Here is a 23,576-nt window from a genome sequence, read left to right as displayed (position 1 = left end):
TTTTTAAAAATTTGGATAAAAAGAAGTCTATGACAGATGGCCTTTCTGTAATTTGCAGCTTTCTGGATAACGGATAGTGACCAAACCTATAACAGACAAGTGAACTCCAAGGTGAACTACCCTTTTAATATGGCAACATCGCCATTAGCCAAATACTAATGAAGGGATAGTGGCCCTTTATTGGATATGGAAAGTTTGCCATACAGGTGACTCATCAGTAGTTTCATTCCCATTCCCTCTTACTAATTCTATAAATGGCTAAATTCGTCATGAATGAAGTCCCTTGTCACAGGCCTGACCCCCCTCTCTGCAGAGCCACCCACAGCTTTGATTGCTCTGTCGTTTTAATTCAGGAGTGCAATGAGGAGCGCAAGGTTAATATAGTAATACACCTGCAGAATGTTCTGGGTAAACATATTAACCAAATGCTAATAACAAATATCAATACAATGTAACTTGGTGTAAGTGCTGGGGCTGAGATCAGGTTTAAATTGAGGCAGATACAACTCAAGGGAGCATGAATCATATGGTGAATCATATTCTGGGGGCAGGAGTCCATTGCCCAGCTCCAGCGCTGCTCTAATGAGGTTTGAGTGACTAATTCAACAATATTGTTGTCCTTTGGGGATAAAAATCAATTATCTGAATCTAATTATCAATTGGTCATTGGTTCTCACAAAGTGTTGTTCCTTTGTACCAGAATCTCAGTACTCTCTTTAAAAGAGAACTAAAGCTTAACTAAAGAAGGAGCTAGAAATGTTGTACATTATGTTTTGGGTTTCTGTACCAGCCCAAGGCAACCACATCCCTTTAGCAGTAAAGATCTGTGTCTCCAAAGATGCCCCAGTAGCTCACAATTTCTTTTCTGCTGATTCACTGCACATGCTCTGTGCTGCTGTCACTTACTGAGCTTAGGGACCCACTCACAATATACAGTACACGTAGAACAGAAATGTCACAATATAAGGCTGTTTAGTAATGAATACAGATAATTACTACATGGCAGCACAGAAACCAGTGCAATCAGCATCAGAATTTAATAATCAGCCCTGTAGCATCAGCTTATATTACAGGCCAACCTCATTTTCTGCTTGATAATTTGTGACGACCCCTAAGTTTCGCTTCTCAACAGCTGCTCAGAGCCCACTGAGCATGTGAGTGTCACAGACACTTTCCAAGATGGTGACCTCCTGTGACAAGTTTGAAGTCCTGGATCATTGCTGCTATTGACAAGCTGAAACTTTAGGCTGGTGCAATAAGTTCAGTATTTAAAACATGGCAATTTTAGCCATATTCATTTTTTGGGTTTAGTTCTCCTTTAAGTCAGGGGTGTACTTTGGAATCCCTGGGTCTCTCCCTGCCAACTGCAACTGCAGGCCCGGACCCCCGTACATAAACAGTCCATGAAAATAGGGAGAGGGCCTCACTCTCAGCATGGGGTATGCTGCCCCTACATTTACAGCACTGTGACACTCTACAAAAACATGAAGAATTATTTCCATAACTGTCCATACGCGAGAATATAAAAGCTGCCATGTATGGGCCCCCTCTGACAGCCTGACCAATATCTGTCTGAAAATTATCCAAATATCCATTGGGCAGTCTCCTGTGTCTGCATTCACTACTACACTGGCCTGGGTGATGCAGAGTTAATCATAGTAAGTCTGAATCCTCTTGTAATATTCTTAGGCTTCTATAGGGTGCAATATATAATTTATGATATATACAGTAGATGAGTGGTAGGGTTAGACAATGAAAACGGTTTATATTAAAACAGTATTTATGTAGCTTCCATTATACGGCAATAAATACATATATAAATGTGGACTGAAAGGAAAGTAAAAATACGAAAAACACCAACAGAAACTCCTCGAAGAAGCCATTTTCATTGGGCAGTTTGCAGTTCTACAGAATCGTCTCCTCGTTCAAATCTGGCGATATAATGCGTCTTCCAGTCAATGGGTTCATCCGAAGTAAATCCAGCGCCCTGGGCAAGTTTGGTCACAATAGAAACGTAGCTCTGTACTTTGTCCGCCTGAAGATCCACCATAAATCTTGAAGGAATAACAAGTGTATTAGGGCAATAGTAATGCAACATAAAACACACTGTATCTGTACATAAATCCAATCATACAGGCTTTGTTCTATTTAAATAAGCAGAATTGCTGGTGAGTGTTGAATGGCAAGTTACTTACTTTGTGAGTTCCAAAACAAGAGTCGCTTTACTGGCAGCAATGACTTTGTATTCCGGCTTCAGCAAATGAACCATGCTAGTGAGATAAAAACACGTTGTCACGTAACCAATGTGTCCCCTTATAACTTTATTTGTATTATTCTACTTTATTTTCCATCAATTCTCTAATGGGGCAAGTAAAGGCCAAGTAGGGGCTTATTTAATTTGTCTTATGGGCTTCTTCCAGCAGCCAGAAACCCTAGTCCTGTTCAATTATAGCCACTTCCATGCCAATCACTCGTACCTTCCAGGTTTCTCCTCCCTAATCAGCTCACCCTACTCTCTATAGCCAGGACACATGTGTAGCATGCCATTCCAGGGTCATGGTACAAAATACACGTGCATCTCAAGAAAGCCTTTTAGAAAGGGTTAATAAAGGATAAGATGCCAGCATGGTTTTATGCGTAATAGATCTTGCCAGACTAACTTAATTTCTTTTTATGAGAAGGTAAGTAGAGACCTCGATTCTGGGATGGCAGTGGATGTGATTTACTTAGACTTTGCTAAAGCATTTGATACAGTGTCACACAGAAGGTTACTGGTTAAATTAAGGAATGTTGGCCTGGAACATAGTATTTGTACCTGGATAGAGAACTGGCTAAAAGATAGACTACAAAGAGTGGTGGTAAATGGAACATTTTCTAATTGGACCAGTGTTGTTAGTGGAGTACCGCAGGGCTCTGTACTAGGTCCCTTGCTTTTCAACTTGTTTATTAATGACCTGGAGGTGGGCATTGAAAGTACTGTTTCTATTTTTGCAGATGATACTAAATTGTGCAGAACTATAGGTTCCATGCAGGATGCTGCCACTTTGCACAGTGATTTGTCTAAACTGGAAAACTGGGCAGCAAACTGGAAAATGAGGTTCAATGTTGATAAATGCAGGTTATGCACTTTGGCAAAAATAATATAAATGCAAGTTATACACTAAATGGCAGTGTGTTGGGAGTTTCCTTAAATGGGAAGGAAACCTAGTCGGCGCAAACCCAACACACCCCCTCCCGTTTGTTGCCCACCCTCCCTCCTCCTCCCTGGCCTACCCGTCCCGCTGGGCAAATGCCCCTAACTTGTTACTTACCCTTCTGCGCAGGTCCAGTCCAGGGAGTTCACAGACGACATCTTCTTCCACGCGATCTTCTTCCTGCTTTGAACGGCGCATGCGCAGTAGGATCATTTGCCGGTACGGATCTACTGCGCATGCGCATGACTTTTGGCGCATGCGCAGTAGATCCGTACCGGCGAAATGATCCTACTGCGCATCCGCCAAAACGCTGTTCACAGCAGGAAGAAGATGTCGTCTGTGAACTCCCTGGACTGGACCTGCGCAGAAGGGTAAGTAACAAGTTAGGGGCATTTGCCCAGCGGGACGGGTAGGCCAGGGGGGAGGAGGGAGGGTGGGCAACAAACGGGAGGGGGGTGTTGGGTTTGCGCCGACTAGGTTTCCTTCCCCTTTAAATGAGAAGGATCTAGGAGTCTTTGTAGATAACAAATTGTCTAATTCTAGGCAGTGTCATTCTGTGGCTACTAAAGCAAATAAAGTTCTGTCTTGCATAAAAATGGGCATTTACTCAAGAGATGAAAACATAATTATGCCTCTTTATAGGTCCCTGGTGAGGCCTCATCTGGAGTATGCAGTGCAGTTTTGGACTCCAGTACTTAAGAGGGATATAAATGAGCTGGAGAGAGTGCAGAGACTAAGTGCAACTAAATTGGTTAGAGGGATGGAAGACTTAAATTATGAGGGGAGACTGTCAAGGTTGGGGTTGTTTTCTCTGGAAAAAAGGCGCTTGCGAGGGGACATGATTACACTTTACAAGTACATTAGAGGACATTATAGACAAATAGCAGGGGACCTTTTTACCCATAAAGTGGATCACTGTACCAGAGGCCACCCCTTTAGACTAGAAGAAAAGAACTTTCATTTGAAGCAACGTAGGGGGTTCTTCACAGTCAGGACAGTGAGGTTGTGGAATGCACTGCCGGGTGATGTTGTGATGGCTGATTCAGTTAATGACTATAAGAATGGCTTGGATGATTTCTTGGACAGACATAATATCAAAAGCTATTGTGATACTAAGCTCTATAGTTAGTATAGGTATGGGTATATAGAATTTAATTAAAAGTAGGGAGGGGTGTGTGTATGGATGCTGGGTTTTCATTTGGAGGGGTTGAACTTGATGGACTTGATTTAACTATGTAACTACCGTATGCACTGCCAGGGTTGCACTAGGGGTAGGGAGAAGAGTCATGTGCCTAGTGTGTGGGTGGGGTTCACTAGACAGATATGTAACTCTTCTGCCTGCCTAACCCTTGTTTAGGGGCCTGGAGGATCTCCAATGCAAAAGCAGTTTTCTCTTCCTCCCATCTTGTCCTTTCCCCCCCGTATAAAAACATTTAATTTTTACCTAAATTTAATCCCCCATTAAAGGAGAAGGAAAGGCTAAAATTAAGTAAGCTTTATCAGAAAGGTCTATATAAATACACCAGTAAACCCCAAAGTAATGCTGCTCTGAGTCCTCTGTCAAAAGAAACACAGCATTTATTTCCTTCTATTGTGTACACATGGGCTCCTGCATCAGACTTCCTGCTTTTAACACAAACCTCCAGGGCTAGGGCTTGAGCATGCTCAGATTGCTCCTCTCTCCCCCTCCCTTCCTGCTGTAATTTGAGCCCAGAGCTATGAGTGAGCAGGGAGAGACTCAGACAGAAAGTGATGTCACACTAAGCTAATATGGCAGCTGCTATCCTAAACAAACAGAGAGAGCTTCTAATGCGTTTACTCAGGTATGGTAAAGCATTTTACAGAATAAATACAGTGTTTTAGCTTGCACTATTGTGGCTAATCCATTGGTAATAAAATACTTCAGTTGCTTTCCTTCTCTTTTAAAGCGAAAATATACATCTGTATTCAATATAAACCCAATAAGCTCTTAACCTGGATATATTGTATCCTGAATTGACGCAACACTGCCAGTTTTAGCCCAGAAAATTGGTTTAGTTAGTGAACAGCCCGAATGCAAAGCATCAGGACAGGCAGAAAAACATGAAAGAAACATGAACATATCCCCAGATATATAAATAGGGGTCACAGCCTCATTGTTTTGATGTCCTATACAGGCTAAATATGAATGCACAGTTCTAGATCAGTAAGACAGAGAAATGCATTAGAGTTTGGCAAAACAATTCCTTACCGCTATGTGACAGAAGCAAATTTCTTCCCCAGCACCACGAAAAGCCTCAAATCTGTCTCATTATATGCTAACACATACATATCCTAGGTTATTCAGCAAATATTGTGTCACTGTCACTATATATAGTTTAAAGGCAACATAAAACTAATGCTGAAGTAAGAAAGCTTTTACCTGGAGGAGAAATAGAGAAGGTTGAAGAAATTGGTGAATCTGCCCTTGCAGTGAAGCTCATTTACCCAGCTGAGTGGCAAGAAATGAATCTCCACATTGTTCAGAGTAATGAAGCCTGAAATGAAAGATGAGCTGTCACAATGATGCAAGGTTTAAGTGGTAATATCATCAGGCATGTGCCAAACTTACCTTTATATTTGCTTTGCTTTGTATCCTCAGCTTCAGCTTTTTCTTCAATTGTTTCCGCTGCTGTTTGGTCACCATTTGTTTTATAGTCACCGACAGGCTTGACCAGTTCTGCTTCAGCTTGGCCAGAGGCCGGGACGGAGTAGACTTTCCCAGTGGCTAACTCGTGGAACAAAGATATGATGTTGTGCAGCGCAATCTCTTGAGCACTCTGTAGGCGGAATGAATTGTCGTGTCAGTGTCGCCAGTAAAACGGGATATATATATGCTTTAGTTTAAGAGAGAATCGTGAAAGCTAGGAGCTGCTTTAGACACAAGTAATGAATTTACATTTGCACACCACATCTGTAGTTGTCATTAAAAAGATACTGTCATTGAAAACATGTTTTTTTCAAAACGCATCAGTTAATAGTGTTGCTCCAGCAGACTTCTGCACTGAAACCCATTTTTCAAAAGAGCAAACTGTTTTGTTTTTTTTAATATCTAATTTTGAAATCTGACATGGGGCTAGACATGTCAGTTTCCCAGGTGCCCCCAGTCATATGACTTGTGCTCTGCTAACTCTTTACTGCTCTACTGCACGTTGGAGTGATATCACCCCCTCCTTTCCCCCCAGCAGCCCATCAGCAGAACAATTGGAAGGTAAACAGCTCCCTGGTAGATCTAAGAACAATGCTCAATAGTAAAAATCCAGGTTACACTGTGACTCGTTCAGTTACATTGAGTAGGAGAAACATCCTGCCAGAAAAGCAGTTCCATCCTAAAGTGTGGTGCTTTCTCAAAACACATGACCAGGCAAAATGACACAAGATGGCTCCTCACCAATATTACAACTAAAAAAATATACTTGTTTGTTTAGGAATTACATTTACATGCAGTGTAAACAGTGTAATTTAGAAATAAAAACTGCTACGAGGTTTTACATCTTGTGCACTGAACCAGTAAGGCTGCATTTTGAGCCACATGCTGCACCCAAAGAAAGTATTGCGTGGAGTCCGTTATAAAACTGAGCAGAGTTGCATCAGAACAAGTCACAGTTCAGTGGAATCTGTGGACCGAGCGACTGAAGTGCCACATTATAAAGCACTTCTGGGTTCAAAGGAGGTTCACTGACTGCTGAGCTCACATATTGATCATAAAGAAATGGATTTTAATGGAAAGAGTAGAATGACAATTCCAGGCATATTATAGTCACCACTTTCTGAGGAAAAGGAAGGGGATAGGAAGCTCTAAAGGCAAAACTTTACCTTAACATGAACCCCGTTGGCAGTTTCTAGCAAGCTCTTCTCTTCCGTTTCAATTCCAAAAGCTACGTAAGGGCTGGTAGTAATATCTCCCCAGTAGCCCCGTGTCAGTACTTTGCCACTGCTCTAGAAACAAAAGAGAAATATTTGTAAGAATGAAGATTTGAAAACATGATGCTCTACAGCAACAAACATTTCCTAGCAGTACACAGTGCACTAAATATTAATAATGTATATAGACTGAGGACTAGACATCATCACCCACCTTTTCGATTGGTCTTAATTTTTTTTTTGCATTATTTGCCTTCTCCTTCTGACTCTTTCCAGTTTTCACATAGGGGTCACGGACCCCATCTTAAGAAAAAATGCTCTGAAAGGCTACAAATGTATTGTTATTGCTACTTTTACTTGCTCATCTTTCTATTCAGACCTTTCCCATTCATATTCCAGTCTCTTATTCAAATCAGTGCATGGTTGCTAGTGGAATTTTGGACCCTAGCAACCACATTGCTGAAATTGCAAACTGGAGAGCTGCTGAATAAGAAGCTAAATCACTTAAAAACCACAAATAATAAAAAATGAAAACCAGTGTCAAATTGTCTGAGAATATCACTCTCTACATCATACTAAAAGTTATCCATTTAAGGGGTTATTATTACTGTATAACAAAGCTTCAAACATGAACCTATAGCTCTGGTCATACCTATAGCTGCCTACTCATTTTTCATTGGTAGGCGGGCGGGACTAGCAGAGACAGGCGGACCAATAAGAGGAGATAGCCACAGGCCGTGAAGGTTTTGCGCGATGCTAAAGCTGGTGCAGGTATGTGGGGGATATGATTGCGCTGTGATTGCCTGAAAAACTGCTCATAAAAAATAATCACTATTGGAAAAACGCTTATATTAACTCCCCAAAGCCAAAGGGGGATTTAAATTTGACCATAGATTCCCTTTAAGGTTGTAGGCACTTAAGGGTCAGTCCACACGAGCAGATTCGGGGAGTCGCCCCAGCGACAAATCACCTCTTCTTCAGGGTGACAATCGCAGCGTTTTGTTTTCCGAAGTCGCCCAAAATTGCCCCACTAGGAAACTTTGGGCGACTTCGGAAAATGAAGCGTTGCGTGTGAATTGCCGCAGTCGATTGTCATTTTAGCCGGTGGAGGGCAGTTCGGGGAGATCATTGCATCAAAGAAGAGGTTTGAGCTTTCCCAGCCTGGATTTAGAGTAGAGATTCTTACTTAAGATTTGTCACTTCCAATAATTTGCACTTGGGAAATATGGGAAGCGTTTCCAAACCAGTATATAATCAGCCAATTGATTAGGCCGTGAGAAGCACAAGAGGCTCTTCATTTTATTCCTGCTCTACGTTTGGATTCCCAAACTGCTCTTTAAGGATGAAGCAGATAACAAATCACTCCTTCCCACGTTGCAGGGATTCAGCATGGCGGGGGAGGGAAACAATGATTACAGTTTGTCATATAATATTGTATATTGTGTGGTTCTGGCATATAGTGTGATGCTGCTTGAAGGTGAACTTCTCCTTTGGGGCAGTGGCAGGGGAGGTTGTTTGTTGGGCTGGGAACTTTGCAAGCAGCAGGCTTTATCTTGTTAAAGGGGAACTATCACTTAAATGAAAAATGTAATATAATCTTCAGCATTCTAAAATAAGAAGTTTTCAAAATACAAAAAGTCTGTACTGTTTCTCAATTAATCAAGTTGATCTTCACTATTCCTTTCTCAGCATCTGCTTCTCCTCATTCTGTCTTCATGCAGGAGTTGGGTGTCAGATAATAATTGACAGTTAGATCCAATATATCTTATAGGGGGGCTCCTTTTGCCTATAAGATGTATTAGAGCTCACTCTATTAAAATCACCAGACATCATGTCTCTCTACATGCAGAATCTGTGCAAAAGGCAGTTATTTTGTTTGTACTGGAATCAGTTATTTGGATGAGCTTGAATTCATCTGCTAGGAACGGAAGCCCCCCCATAAGATATATTCGGTCCAACTGTCAATGAATATCTGACACCCAACTCCTTCATGAATGAAGAGAAACAGATGCTGAGAGAGGGATAGTGAACATAAACTTGATTATTTCAGAAACAATGCAGAATATTTAATTGATTGTATTTAGAAAGTTTCTTATTTCAGTATGATGCAGTTTATATTAAGTTTTCATTTTCACAATAATTCCCCTTTAAAAACAAAATCAAGCAGAGGTGGTTCGCTGGGAACCCTTGTACGTAGTCTCCTTCCATCTGTTGGAGGGATTTAGTAGGCAGATATTTGAATAAAGAACACTGTGGTTCTATAAAGCTGAGAACAACAAGAGAGTTTATATGGTGTGGTGTCCAAGCTCTGGGAACAAGCGCAGTGTTTCGCATCCAAATTGTACAATTATTCATGTAGCTAAATATTATTATTAGGATGTAAAAGACCTGCTGCTGGCTGGCGTCATTCACTTAATTAACAGAAGCTAAATGTACATGAATTTGATTTCCTAATGACCAGTCAAGTAATTATTGGTTTTTCTGCTGTGTAGGCCAGTGGATGATGGCTGTGCTTTCTTGCATCTTGTTAAATGTTAAAGGGGTGTTTCACCTTTCGGTTAACTTTTAGTATGTTATAGAATAGATAATTCTGAGCAACTTCTCAATTGGTCTTCGTTATTTATTTTTTAGACTTTTTGAACAATTTGCCTTTTTTTTTTTCCCTGACTCTTTCCAGCTTTCAAAACCCCGTCTAAAAAAACAAATGCTCTGTAAGGCTTCAAATGAATAAAACAGTACCTTGTACTTGATCCCAAGTCAGATATAATTAAAGAGTTGTTTCGCCTTTAAAGCGATACCGACACGTTCCTATAAATATCATAGGAACGTGTCAGTATCAAGTAGTTGCTGTACTCGCAATAGTTCCCCTCAAAGCCGTTCCTCAAAGCCGCCCCCAGCGCCGCGAACCTTTGCGCAGCCGTCCGGCTGACACAGCTAACTGATCTTCAGTCTTGCTTCCATGACGCTGGGCTGGGGCGGAGCGATCCTTCCACAGGTTGAAGTCCTGTTTTCATTAGTAATTAGCCTATGGAAGGATCGTGCCACCCCCAGCTCAGCGTCACTTAGGGTTGCCACCTTTTCCTAAATTTTTTACTGGCTGGTGGGGGGCGGGAACAAAAAGGGGCGGATTGTGATGTTAAAAGGGGTGGGACCATGATGTAAAAGGGGCATGGCCATGTCACAGAGATTTCAAGAAGGAGAACAAAAGTTACATTTCCAGGGGATTGGGGGCAGGCCGAGGGGTCTTTTTAAGGGTATTACAAATTTATTTATGGTAATAATACCGGCCCCGGCCTTGGTATTACAATAAATAAAAAACCTTACTAAATATTTTTTTTTTTCCAATTATGCTTTGACAAAGGGGTAGGTCACCTTTAAGTGTATTATAGACTGAGCAATTCTTAGCAACTTTTCCACTGATCTTCATTTTTTATAGTTTTTGCATTATTTTCCTACTTCTCTTTCCAGCTTTCAAATGGGGATCGGCCAAATAACTATTGCTCTGGGAAGCTACAATTGTATTGTTATTGCTACTTTTCATTACTTATCTACCTATCCAATTCATATTCCAGACTTTCATGTACACCACTGCTTGATCGCTAAGGTTATTTGGACCCTAGAAACCAGATAGATGCCGAAATTCCAAACTGGAAAGCTACTGAACAAAAAGCTAAATAATCAAAAAAAACACCACACATATAAAAAATGATTATCAACTGCAAATTGTCTCAGAATATCGCACTTTAGTCTACATCATACTAAAAGTTAATTTAAAGGTGATCAACCAATTCAAGCAAACTTTGAAATCTGACAAAAAGCATCTAAAGGGGTGTCCAAACATTTGGCTTCCGTGGGCCACATTGGAAAAAGAAAAAATTGTCTGGGGCCATACATGAGATACACAAACACTTTTGATTTGTAAAAGTAAAGAAAATACACATAAAATAACTACAATACCAGTTGAATTACCTGTGGTACCACCATTTGAGAAGCCAGAGTTTTGTTGGGAACATCATAAACTCCTTCCCGGTTCATAAAAGCAACGCCCTTCTCTCTCCAGTAGTTGTATTCTCTGCTGTTAATGACCCCAGCCTAGGCAGAAGAAGATATAGAACACAGAAGTGTCAGTAGGTAAGCCAGTGGGTGCTGCCACACAAAACAAATGGAATGCTGCCTTTGAAGTAGAATCACTGGGATATTATAGGCCTTTGGGTCTTCAATCAGCAAAAGAATGCTTTGTGTAATCTTTTCATTTTAAATTATTTTTACAGCCCAGTTAGCTCTATCTATATACAGCCCAAACCCTGTTTTAGCGCAAGTACTAATCATATTGGCAGATATGGTGCTAGTGATAATGTAGACATTATCAGATTCTAAGAGCATCCACCGACAGACTAGCTTCTCTTTACATCCTGCAGTGCCAATCACTTGGACTTTTGCCCTGAATGAACTGAGCAATATAAAGTTGGCCACACACAGATGGTATTTGTCCATTACACTCACTGGGGTACATTTATCAAAGAGGGAACTAAAAGATCACCACAGTCCGCTAGAATGAAATTCCACCACTCCATTAACTTCTATGGGATTTTGAAAGGCATATTTATGAAAGGATGAACGTTCACTTTCACCCATTGATAACTACGCTTTTAAAAATCCCATAGAAATGAATGGAGTGGCGGAATTTCACTCTAGCGGACTGTGGCGATCTCACTCTTTGATAAATATACCCCACTGGCAAATTTAGGCACTCCCAAGTGAATACTTTTACTTACCTGACACCCCAGGCTGGTGCTCCAATCAGCACCACTACAGAGCGATACTCTTCCTGCTTCTTCACTCTTCAAATTTCCTGGGGCAAATGCATGCGCCGTAGATGAAATAGACGACTTTATAGTTTAATTTTGGCTTTTTACTGTACTGCACATGCGCAGCTGCGAGAAGACCCAAAGAAGCAGGAAGAGGATCGCTCCATTGTGCTTGCTAGAAAAACCCCCGGGCTGGTGCAGTTTTCTGCTGTAATTAAAGTGGACCTGTCACCCAGACACAAAAATCTGTATAATAAAAGTCCTTTTCAAATTAAACATGAAATCCAATTTCTATTTTTTACTAAAGCATTCATAGCTGTTGTGAGCTCATTTAAAAATCTCAGCTGTCAATCAAATATTGTCTGACACTCCTCTATGCCCTGGGCATAGAGGTGGGGCAGACAATTACTTTCACTTTCCATTTAGCACTTACTAGATGTCACTGCTCTCCCCACATTCCCCCGTTCTCTTTACCATTTAATTGTGTAGCCAGTACATGGAGATAGACATTGGGTCCCCCATTCTGGTGCACAAACAAGATTCTGAGATGATACAAGGCTTGTCTTAATAACAGTGTCCATAAAATGGCTCCTGCCTGCTTGCTATAATTATGAATTCCCAGACTGAAGGAAACAAGATTCAAATAATTTATATAGTGTAATTAAAGTTCATTTCGCTTGACTAATGTGATAAAATAGGATTTTGAATAATTTTTTTGGGTGACGGGTCCCCTTTAAAAGTAATCACTTGGGGGGTGTCTAACTTTTGGCACCCCTAAGTGCAAAATGGTATTCCTTCTACTATAAGAAAGCCAGAAAACATATGCAATATTCACCAGCTATTAAACTATAAAGTGAAGCTCACCCCTCTGTCGTGCAGTTTCATGGACAGATCCCAGTCATAAGCACCTTTCCTGGAGTCATAGCGGGTCCCCAGATGTCGCCTGTTCTTTCCATCCCAATATTTGTCTATAGGGAACAGCTTTGGGTCGGCTATTCTCCAAAACTTAAAAATGTCTTCAAGTTCGTCTCGTTCTTTAAACTGAAAAGAAAGAAACGCATATGTTGATGCAGCAAATGCTAGCTAGACACATACTACACGCCCACAGTTAGGGTTGCCACCTTTCCCTGTGGCTCCAGCCGGACAGGGGGTGGTCCCGTGACGTCAGTGGGCGTTCCCGTGACGTCAGTGGGCGTTCCCGTGACGTCAGTGGGCGGTCCCGTGACGTCACGGGGCGGAGCTATGACGTCGCGATCGCCGATTGGCCGATCGCGGCGTCAATCAAGCTAATCCCGCCCGGTTTTCCTTATTTGGAAAACCGGGCAGGAAGCATTGAACCGGGCAGCCCTTCAAAATACCGGGCTGTCCGGTTCAAAACCGGACAGGTGGCAACCCTACCCACAGTTGCTGCCTTACTAACCCACTAATTTTGTTTCAAAGATGTTCATGTTCCATAAATATGCAGTATATTTAGGGTTACAGATGTCAGTCTCAAGCTGGCCATAGATGTAAAGATTTTTAAAAGATATTTTCGTTATCGTGAGACCAAGATTATCTTGAAACACTCTTTTAAATGTACGATTTGTCCATCAACTAAAAAGACCATTTCAAGTGATATTGTCTAGTTAAACCAGGAAGACTGAGGGTAGCTGCCTGCTTGGCCCTGCAAATAATTCGATTTCACTGTGACTGCCGAAATTTTTTTAACCTGGCCACTCAATTTTCTTGCAGATGTCAGACGAAAAATCATTAGATGCACAATAGCTTGATTCCCACTAACCTCACGATAATTTGATGGATTGGTCAGATTGCACTAAAATCGGTCGTTCACCAAAGAAAAATCTTTGCGTCTATGGGGACCTTAATATGCAATTAAAAGTGCAAGACACATACATAGAAAAGGGGAAAAAAATTAATGCTCCTTTTAGCCTTTGGCACATTTATTGTTGCAAAGTTACAGCCTCAGCGTCTGCCTGCCAGCCCAGCTGTTGGGGAAATTTTGATATGAGATATGATCAACAGCTTGCTAGTTACACTTGCCCTTGAATAGTTGCTGCATATTCACTGGTGCAGTGCTATTACAAAGCCACTACAGATTTTAGAAAGAGAGCCACCTACCATGTGCTACCAGATGGTTCGTTTACTAAATCTGAAGTTCAATTATCAATCCAATTATCACTTTATTAACACATATGGGAAGAAGGAGTGCCATTCCACACTTGCAATAGCTAAAGCCCCTTTGTATGGTTCCTCTTCTATTATTTTCAATAAAAGCTTTTAAGTGAAAAACTGTGGTCGATTTTGATATACAAACAGCAACATAATGGAATCAACAAAGAATCATACATTCAGCTTTGATGCCAGGTTTCTCGGTTCATTCGAACAGTGTTTGGGAAGATGAAAGGACAGCGGTGGGTCTTTTAATATTGATATGGATACCGGAAATGGATAATGTGAGTTCAAAGTAAAAGGAGAAAGAAGAAAGCAGATTTCTGCAAATCATTAATACTCACGCTGCCCTAGATTCTGTCCAAGCAAGACAGTATTTAGTGTATGTGCTTGCTAAATGGTCGATTAGAGTTTGGGTAAATCCACATTATTGATAACATAATGTATTTTTGTCAAATGGACTCAAATTTGCAGAAGAGGGGTATCTGGAATACAGAGGAGACCAAAAGGCCTGGACTGATGTCTTCGTAGAGCAGAGTGCTGGCCATAGGAATGTGATCTGCTACAATTCTCATGCAGTTCCATGGAGATCAAGTTAGTAGTTTGATAGATCTGATTGTTGAATTTCTGAAACCTTTAAAGGAGAAGGTAAGCTACCGAAGCAGTTTATTGCCAATAGATTAGCCGCAATAGTGCAAGCTATAACACTATATTTATTCTGCAGAATGCTCTACCATACCTGAGTAAACAGCTCTAGAAGTTCTTGCGGTTTGTTTAGGATAGCAGCTGCCATATTAGCTTGGTGTGACATCACTTCCTGCTTAAGTCTCTCCCTGCTCACTCATAGCTCTGGGCTCAGATTACAGCAGGGAGGGGAGGAGGAGAGGAGCAAACTGAGCATGCTCAAGCCCTAGCCCTGGAGGTTTATGCTGAAAACAGGAATACAGAAGCCCATGTGTACACAATAGAAGGAAAGAAATGCTGACAGAGGACTCAGAGCAGCATTACTTTGAGGTTTTACTGGTGTATTTATATAGACCTTTCTGATAAAGCTTATTTAATTTTAGCCTTTCTTTCTCCTTTAACAGATATGATGAGCTCAAAGCTGGATTGTGCCCTCCACCATTGTGAAGCATGTGCCTGAGGCGCAACTAGGGGTGGAGTGGGACAATAGGAGAGGGAACTATTCTCTGGGGAAAGTAGCGAATAGAGAGGGGCAAGTGAGAGGAGCAAGTGATACTGGGTCCATTCAGACCAAGCACATAAGGGTGAACAAGGCAGGGCACCAGGCCAAGTAGTATTGCCTCGGATACCAATTCCAAATAAGCTCAACTTTGATGGAGTCCAAAGTAAGAGGCAGTAATGCAATAAAGGAACAGAGACATATATTAAAGGGGTGGTTCACCTTGAAGTCAACTTTTTTTATATCACAGAACAGCCTATACCTAATAACTTTGCAAATGGTCTTCATTATTTATGATCTTTGGATACTTTCATTATTTATTTTTCAGGGTTATTTGACTTTTTCGGCCTTCTTTTCAGCTTTCAAATACAGCAAATACTATTGCTCTGTTAGGCTACAATTTTGTTGGTGTTATTACTTATCTTTATATTCATACCCTTGCCTATTCATATTGCAGACTCACATTAAAACCACTGCCTGGTTGATAGGGCATATAGGGCTGCTGAACAGATAATACAAAAAATAAAAATATTGAAAAATTAAAAAATGAAGACCAATTGCAAATTGTTTTCAGACACCATGTAGGCAACCTACAAGGTCACTTTGCTAGTAAATCAGTACTGCAGTCTGAGCCCTTTCTTATGTACTGGATTAACAGAATTGCATGAAGCCTTTAGCAGTTCTTTCAACAAGTCATAGAATTTAAAGCTGTCAGACTCATTGACTTTCTAAATGGAAAGACAGATTTGGCCTTTAGCTCCTTCAAATCAGTGACTGCATATAATGGAGTACATGGTTCAACTGTTTGATAGCTAATACCCTGACATGCTAACAAGTGTTTGTGCAGTTAACTTTCAAAATTGCACTTTACTTGTTGAGAAAGTGCTTTAAGCATCGACAATTAATGCAACTCCTGGGACGACGGATTTTATGACATGTCTACTTTCAGGGGTTACATTGCTGCTGGAGGACGGTTAGACCTTGCAAAACTATTTCAAGCTGAATTTGTTTGTTGCAGTAACAGAAGGAAAGGCAGAGCCCATATCAAATACTTTCATAATCCTGTATGTTTGAAACTAATATATGTGGGAGATGAGAGATTCATTACTGTGTTGTTTCTAAAAGCTCTTCATTACTGGGGTACAAGCAAGCACAACGTTGATATTGTACAATAAGGGGAAGATATTATATTATATTATCAAGTTTTCAAGGTTATTTTGGAGTCTAGTTTCCCAGTTCAATCTTTTTTTTTTAATTTTCAGAGATTGATTATACCTTGATAGCTTGAATCCAAAAATACACCTACATCTAAAACCTGCCGAGGTCATGTAGAAGTCAATGGCAGAGGTCCCTTGAACCATTTGAACATGTTAATAGCCTTTATGATGTTTGGGTTTTTTTAGAGAGTTTTGCCCAAAAACTTGATCAATTCAAGCAATGAGAGTTTCTTTTTTAGGGTCTGGCCACACGAGCAGATTCGGGGAGATTAGTCGCCCCAGCGACAAATCTCCTCTTCTTTGGGGGGACAATCTCCCCAAACTGCCTTCCGCCGGCTAAAATTAAAATCGTCTGGGGGAAGGAACACGCGGCACTTCGTTTTCCGATGTCGCCCAAAGGCATCGGAAAACAAATTGCCGCGTGTCGCTGGGGCAACTAATCTCCCTGAATCTGCTTGTGTGGCAAGACCCTTGATGTAAACTCAATCAATTTAAGTTTTTGGGTTGTTAACCCCAAACTCGCTGATTCAAGAATTTTCCATTCAAGTTTTTTCTTAAATTAGAAACCATTCAGGTTGTGAGTTCATTTGAGCTATAAAAAAAACCTCTAGAATTCGACCTTTGATAAATAACCACCTAAATATAATACATATGTTAAATGTATAACCCTTCTAAGGTATGTGTCATATTGCTTCCATATAAATGGTGAGACTTAAAACACACACCATCACAGCTCACCACCAGACTGCACTGCTAACACAAGTTTAGTTTTTATTCTTACTACCATCCTGGAAATCAGATGGGCACTGTGTCAGTGTCTCAGGTACAGTTAAGGAGGAGTTCATTCTATAAGTGGTTTAAGGAATTTACTATAGAGGAGATTAAGACAGTTACATAATAAATAGCTCTAAGTTTGCCCTGGAGCAGTAACCCATAGAAACCAATCTGAATGTAGAACTTACAGGTCATCTGTTGAAAAGCAAACATCTTATTGGTTGCTATGGGTTACTGCCTCGGGGCAAACTTAGTGCCTTTTATTACATATGGGGGAAAAGAGTTGTTCACTATACTGTATAAACACTACGGACATGGTGGCGTCCATTATTTAGGGTAAATTGATTAGCGGTCTTGATTAGACAAAGTCTTGCATTTCTTCACCAAAATCAGCACAGTGTGTCTCTACTGGAGCCAACTCAATGCTTCTGTATTAGGAAGAGGAGGCTACTGCCCCTGAAGGGACAGAAATTGGCCTGTGTATTTCAACAGGCTTATTTCGGCCAACGTATATATATATATATATATATATATATATATATATATAGATAGATAGATAGATAGATAGATAGATAGATAGATAGATAGATAGATAGATAGATAGATAGATAGATAGATAGATATAGTCCAAAAATAAAAGAAAGCACTCACGGCATAAAGGTTGTTAGAAGTCCTTTACCGAATCATATAAACATCTGCGCGTTACGGCCCCTTGAGGTACCGAAACGCATAAATGTTTATATGATTCAGTAAAGGACTTCTAACAGCCTTTATGCCGTGAGTGCTTCCTTTTATTTTTGGACTATATATTGAATTGGGTTAGCACCTGGCAAATGATCGAATGGCGGAGGTGAGTGCCGGCAACCAATTGCTTTTTTATATTTATATATATATATTCACATACATACATACATATACACAGATGCAAGCGGTCCTCTGCCCCCAACCCATTATCAATATATTTAAGACATTTTGTGCATACAGCTATTAAAGAATTCCTTACCCTTTAAACAAAACAGGGATTATTTGTCCACATATTACAATATATTTAATCTGGCCAACTACGTCAAAGTCATCCCATATCTGGCCAGTCCTACACTCAATTTTCATCTGATTTATTACGAATTCTATTGCTTTGTTATACATTTTACACATTATATATATATTACAATGATTTACCTTTATTGAAGACAAGTTTAAAAATGGCATAACACATTGTTGGTAATCTGGGTCCGTGACACATTGGATGAACAGCTCAGACTTCTCCTGCAGATAGTTGGCAGTCTTACTACGGATCAGGCTGTTCCCAAAAAGCTCCAAAAAGAGCTCACTCTTTTCTGCAATGACAAAATGGATGATGTGGTCTCATTTTAGCACGACTTCTTCACCTCCCTTGTAACCATTTGCTTGCTGTAGATCACAAAAACGATGATGCCAGCTATTAGAGACCTGCCTGCTAACACTGTAGGTGTTATGCTTCCCTTTTCACCTTTGATCTATGCCGTGCTGCGTGTTGTCTAGCAATTCAATAAGCAGTACAATAAGATCGAAGGGCCTCAGCGGGCAAGTGGTCAATCAGCAGAGTTTGCTCATGAGTTCTGTATAAAGTGCCACAGCTTTAACCACATCACTGCCAGTTTTTGTAATAAGTTAATGTATATATTATACAGGGGGTTTAACTAAAATATAATATTTGGCTTAATATGCTTCCCTGAGTATTTGGAACTCTATGGAGCCGATAACGTATTTTTTTTTTTCATGATTTAAACGTTTTAGTGCTACAAACCTTGCACCTTGCATGTGAAGAATATGAAATTTTAGATTTATTAAGCGTAAAAACTCTAATGCATAGGAATACTATCCAAAAGCTGCCAAAGTCATGCAGAAGCTGTCCTTCAAAGTTTCTTCGCTTGTCAATGCATGAAAAATCCAAGTCAACAAGGATTTCCAGGTTTTTAGATCCATGTACAGATTTGTTACTTGTTTTTATTCGATTGTGCTTTTTATATTCAAACCTTTTAATAAAGCAGACATTCGTGCTTTTAAAATAAGAGTTTAGTCGTGGTTGAAAAAAAACTGAAACTACATAAATTTGGATTTTGGTAAATAGGCTTATATATCTAAACTCATCTGCATCTTATCTCTTACCTTGCAAGCCCATTTGTTCTGGATGTTCTAGAGCCAAACTTAAAAACAACATGTGTCGTGCCAGCAGTTCCAGGTCACTCTCAATTATGAAGAACTAAAGGAAGAACAGTGTATTTAGCTTTTAAAGCACAGCCAGCAATCTTTTTCCAAAATTAGTTCCATGTTCTCCTACAAAGCAGCAATTGTAAGATCTACAATTTCTACATCTGGCAGCCATGGAATTTATTTTCTTCGTAGTTCTCTATCTTCTCATCTTAACCCTGACCGACTTGTAACTCTGCTGCAGTTGTTGTAGGGTGTAATAAGCCTCCCACAGTCCAGTGCAAAACTCCACATGAAATGGAATAGAGGCAAGCACATAAACAATTCATACAGTTTGTACTGTAAAACTTACAATAAAAGATTTTAATGGAAGGGATGTAATTACCCACTGCAATATTTGTGTGCGTGTCTCTATTTCTATACTATTGCCCATCCTAACCCAGCAAACAGGCCATATCTTGTTCACCCATAATAAGACCCTCTATTCTCAATACTTGAACAATAGTTTCCATTATTTATGGAGCTAGTTTGCCTGCCACCATTGTTCATGTCACCATAGTTAACTTACTTTCAGTTTTCTATGTGGCCAGCGACTGGCTTGGCAAATGGTTTTGAGAAGATGACGGCCATCGCCACCCCCAACCAGAAGGATATTCAGTTCCGGCAAACCATCAGAAGATGTCAGGTGCTGAATGGTCCCCTGCAAGCCTGAAAAAATGAAATTCAAAATAGAATTATGGTTGCCCACAAATAAACCTTGAATCTGTATCAAAAGGAGGGCACAAATGCACAGATGTACTGCTTAGTGAATTTTTTGTACTAATTTTATTCATGTTTCTGCCCCTTATCAAGTGTAACCGCTTATCTGCTAGAAAAAGTATATGATAACAAAATCTCTGTTTTGTGCTTTACTGATAAGGACATCGTAGATATAAATATAGTCGATGTAAAAAAATTGTGGTCAAGAGTTATTGAAAGCACACTAAAGGAAAAATGTTTTCTATCTAACTTGGTCACATGGGATACCCAGACCCACCCTATATTAATAATTTGTATTGGCTTCTGGGATTGCTTGGGGAGGAATCCTTGTAACCAATGTCTGACAACTTGTGCTACCACTCAATACTACCCATGCACAGCAACAGTGAGGTAAGCCCACTAACTCTCTAGCCCTGCTTGTTTTTTTATGCTATACTGCAACCAAAATGTCTTCCTACAGTTGCTAGGGACGCAGCTTGAGTGCTAAAATGATTGATATACCAGATTATACCTTTTCTTAAAGTTTACTGCAAATAGGATTATTGTAACAATTTGAGAAGAAGCTGCCGACTATGGGCAAGGAATACACTGCCACACACCCCCATCCCCCTCCTATTACTTTTGTATAAATGTTTTTCTTAATCTTTCGGTCTTGTCTTTCCCTTTTTTCCTACTGTTATACTAACTGCCACAATTCTGGGAATACTAACTGGCACATTGTTGGGTGGTAAAGAGGAAAAAACTACAACAACATAATCCTTAGGGCAACGACACACCAGGAGATTAATTGCCAGCGATAAATCTCTTCTTCTGTGGGCGACCTATCTGCGCTAAAAGCTTTCCCACCGGCAATAATAGTAATTGCTGGTGGCAAAACCCATGCTTTGCTTATCAGTCTTCCAAAATTGCTTGGTTGCCTCAAGAGGAAACTTCAAGCAATTTTGGAAGACTGAAGCAACACAATTCACATTATTGCCTATGGGAAAACTTTTACAGGAGATTAGTTGCCTGCAGAAGCAGAGATTTATCACTGGCGAATAATCTCCTTGTGTGCCATTGCACTTATGTGTCTGCCGGGATAGTCTTGTCAAGAGCATAAGCAAAAAGTGCTGTTTGCATAAGTTGTAATGGATGTACTGAAATATGTGAGGTGCTCATGTGGTGGAAAGGAGACCCCTAGGTAGAAGAAAATGCCCTGGTTTGTGGGGTGTGGAAAGAAGGAGAAAAGACACTCAATGGTGGGCTAAAGAGGCTGAAGTGCTGGGGTTGTGGAAGGACAAGATTCCATGCTGGGTGGGACATGTGTAAGATGTAGGGGTAGAGTTGCCACCTGGGCAGTGTTTCACAGGCCTAGTTGGTAAAAAATATTTTTAATGCCAATGTTATTAACAGGGAAAACGCATAAAAGTATAGGAAGGCCGGTATTTTTTTTCCAGAAAACCGGACGATCCTTGTTGGGGGCAAGTAGATGGAAAAGCTGAAAGGTTAGATGGATGTAGGACATGGGGTAAAGGATGTATATCACTTGAGGAATAAGTTTGGGGCACAAGCAGTAAAGAGGGTGCAAGTGGGAGAGACTGTAATGACATGGCCACACTATTTTCTCTGTGTGGAGCCTTTATTTCTTTCCTATTGGCTTAATAGGACCTAATGCTCCATACAGTGTCCCACAGCAGGATTTCCTACATGTACTACACCTCCCAGCATTCTCTGACAAGCTCATGGGCAGATGATTGGCCATCCCTCCTCTGCTTTAAAGGACATATGGAATAGATAGTTATTGAGCCTGATCACACATCATTCTATAGAACAGTAGTCATGGTACCTGTAAGGGTGGAGGGGAGAGAATGAATGGACTCACAGTGCACCTGAAGATCCAGTGCAGGGCTGAACCCCCACCATGACGGCCCCATTCTTCTACCAGCAGCAGCAGCCATGGAGCTAGGAGTAGAATAGTAGAACAAAGTGTATGACGACGTGTTTAGTTCTCAGTTACACACGGTAGCACAGGTTGAAACTTTACCGTAGCTCCTCTGTTTGAACCGCACCAGCTGACCGCCCTTCTCTCATAGCGTTCTAACCAATCGATCCGCAGCATGCCGTGACTGACAGCGCATTTTACCAATCGGAAGGGGAGAGATAAAGAAGGCGGAAGCAAGCGGGTAGTTAGGTTGGAGACTACCATAAACTTCCTGGCCTCCATAGCAACGCTTTGTGTGTGTAGCGCGGAACTCGCTATTCAATTGATTGAGTTATCCGCGCGTGAAAAAATGGCGTATCGTGTCTTAATTCATTAACGATACTGAGGGACGGGGTTGCCAGGTCTAATTTTCGAAACCAGGCCAAAACTAGCCAAGAGGCACCTCAGAAGTAGTAGCCCAAAAATAGCACAATATGGACAGTGCAGTGAAAGGAACAGTATCAAGACAAATTAAAATTTAAAATAGCAAAGCCTTTATTAAGAAATAACTTACAGAAACTCCACTTCCTGTCCTGTACAGAAAAGGCGACACGGCGACCATCCATCCTGCTGGGCTCGATTTCTCCTCCCTGGCTCTTCACTGACAGCGTGTCGATATCCTTCTCCAGCTAGGGTTGCCACCCGGCCAGTATTTTACCGGCCTAGCCGGTAAAACACCTGCCAAGGCTGGGGCCGGTATTACAAATTTACCGGCAATCTAGCTGCTGGTAAATTTGTAATACCCTTAAAGGACCAGTAACATCAAATTTTTTTTTTACAGAATACATTAGAATACCACGAAAAAAAACACCAAGACAAATAAAATCTTAAATTAGCAAAGCCTTTATCAAGAAATAACTTACAGAAACTCCACTTCCTGTCCTCTACAGAAACGGCGACATGGCGACCATCCATACTGCGGCGTTTGATTTCTCCTCCCTGGCTATTCTAGTGACACTGTGTTCTCTGCCCCCATCTCCTTCTCCACCTCTGTGCCGATACCTCTTCCTGTGCTGCCAGTAGATTATCCTTCCTTCGCTACAATCAGTTGCTGGTGCCTGTTCTACTCCTGTTCTATATCCAGATGGGCACAGTACAGCACGGAGTACTTCGCCATTACCAAATCCCCGAGGTCCCAGAATGTCAGCGCTTCTCATCCCAGGCAGCAGTAAGCACAATCCCGGCTGAACTGCGAATTGGCAGTCTCAGGCACTCGTGTGCCGGTTGGAACGCTCATTCCGGCAGAGTGAAGGTTGCAGCGCTTATCCCTAAATCAGAGACTCCGTGTCTCCCACTGAGAGGCAGCAGCGGCCACATCCCTTCATGTGCTATAACAATTGCAAGGATCAGTCTGTAGTCGCAGGGGGGCGAAAAGCGCTCTTGATTGAGTCCAGTCTATGCAAAACCGCTGCTGTCTGAGCAAATCGTTAGTCTCTCCAC

The 23,576-nt window shown here is 41.0% G+C and overlaps 1 protein-coding gene across 4 annotated transcripts; it reads right to left on the bottom strand.

Annotated features, from left to right (window-relative positions):
* Positions 1-1,762: 1,762 nt before the first annotated feature.
* Positions 1,763-22,320, bottom strand: dnaaf3.L (dynein, axonemal, assembly factor 3 L homeolog). 4 transcript variants are annotated; one of them, XM_018224630.2, is made up of 12 exons: positions 22,200-22,320; positions 22,002-22,117; positions 19,986-20,125; positions 19,376-19,469; positions 18,407-18,564; positions 12,749-12,925; positions 11,046-11,168; positions 7,029-7,151; positions 5,785-5,992; positions 5,596-5,710; positions 2,196-2,270; positions 1,763-2,054 (listed from the first exon to the last, which is right to left on the bottom strand). In XM_018224630.2, exons 1-12 carry the CDS (start codon positions 22,244-22,246, stop codon positions 1,886-1,888), a joined length of 1,545 nt encoding a protein of 514 aa, XP_018080119.1. In that variant the 5' UTR covers positions 22,247-22,320; the 3' UTR covers positions 1,763-1,885.
* Positions 22,321-23,576: the final 1,256 nt, after the last annotated feature.

Source organism: Xenopus laevis, chromosome 7L, assembly GCF_017654675.1.
Source record: "Xenopus laevis strain J_2021 chromosome 7L, Xenopus_laevis_v10.1, whole genome shotgun sequence".
In the NCBI taxonomy this organism is placed as follows: Eukaryota; Metazoa; Chordata; class Amphibia; order Anura; family Pipidae; genus Xenopus; species Xenopus laevis.
This window is presented reverse-complemented; position numbering and strand designations above follow the sequence as displayed.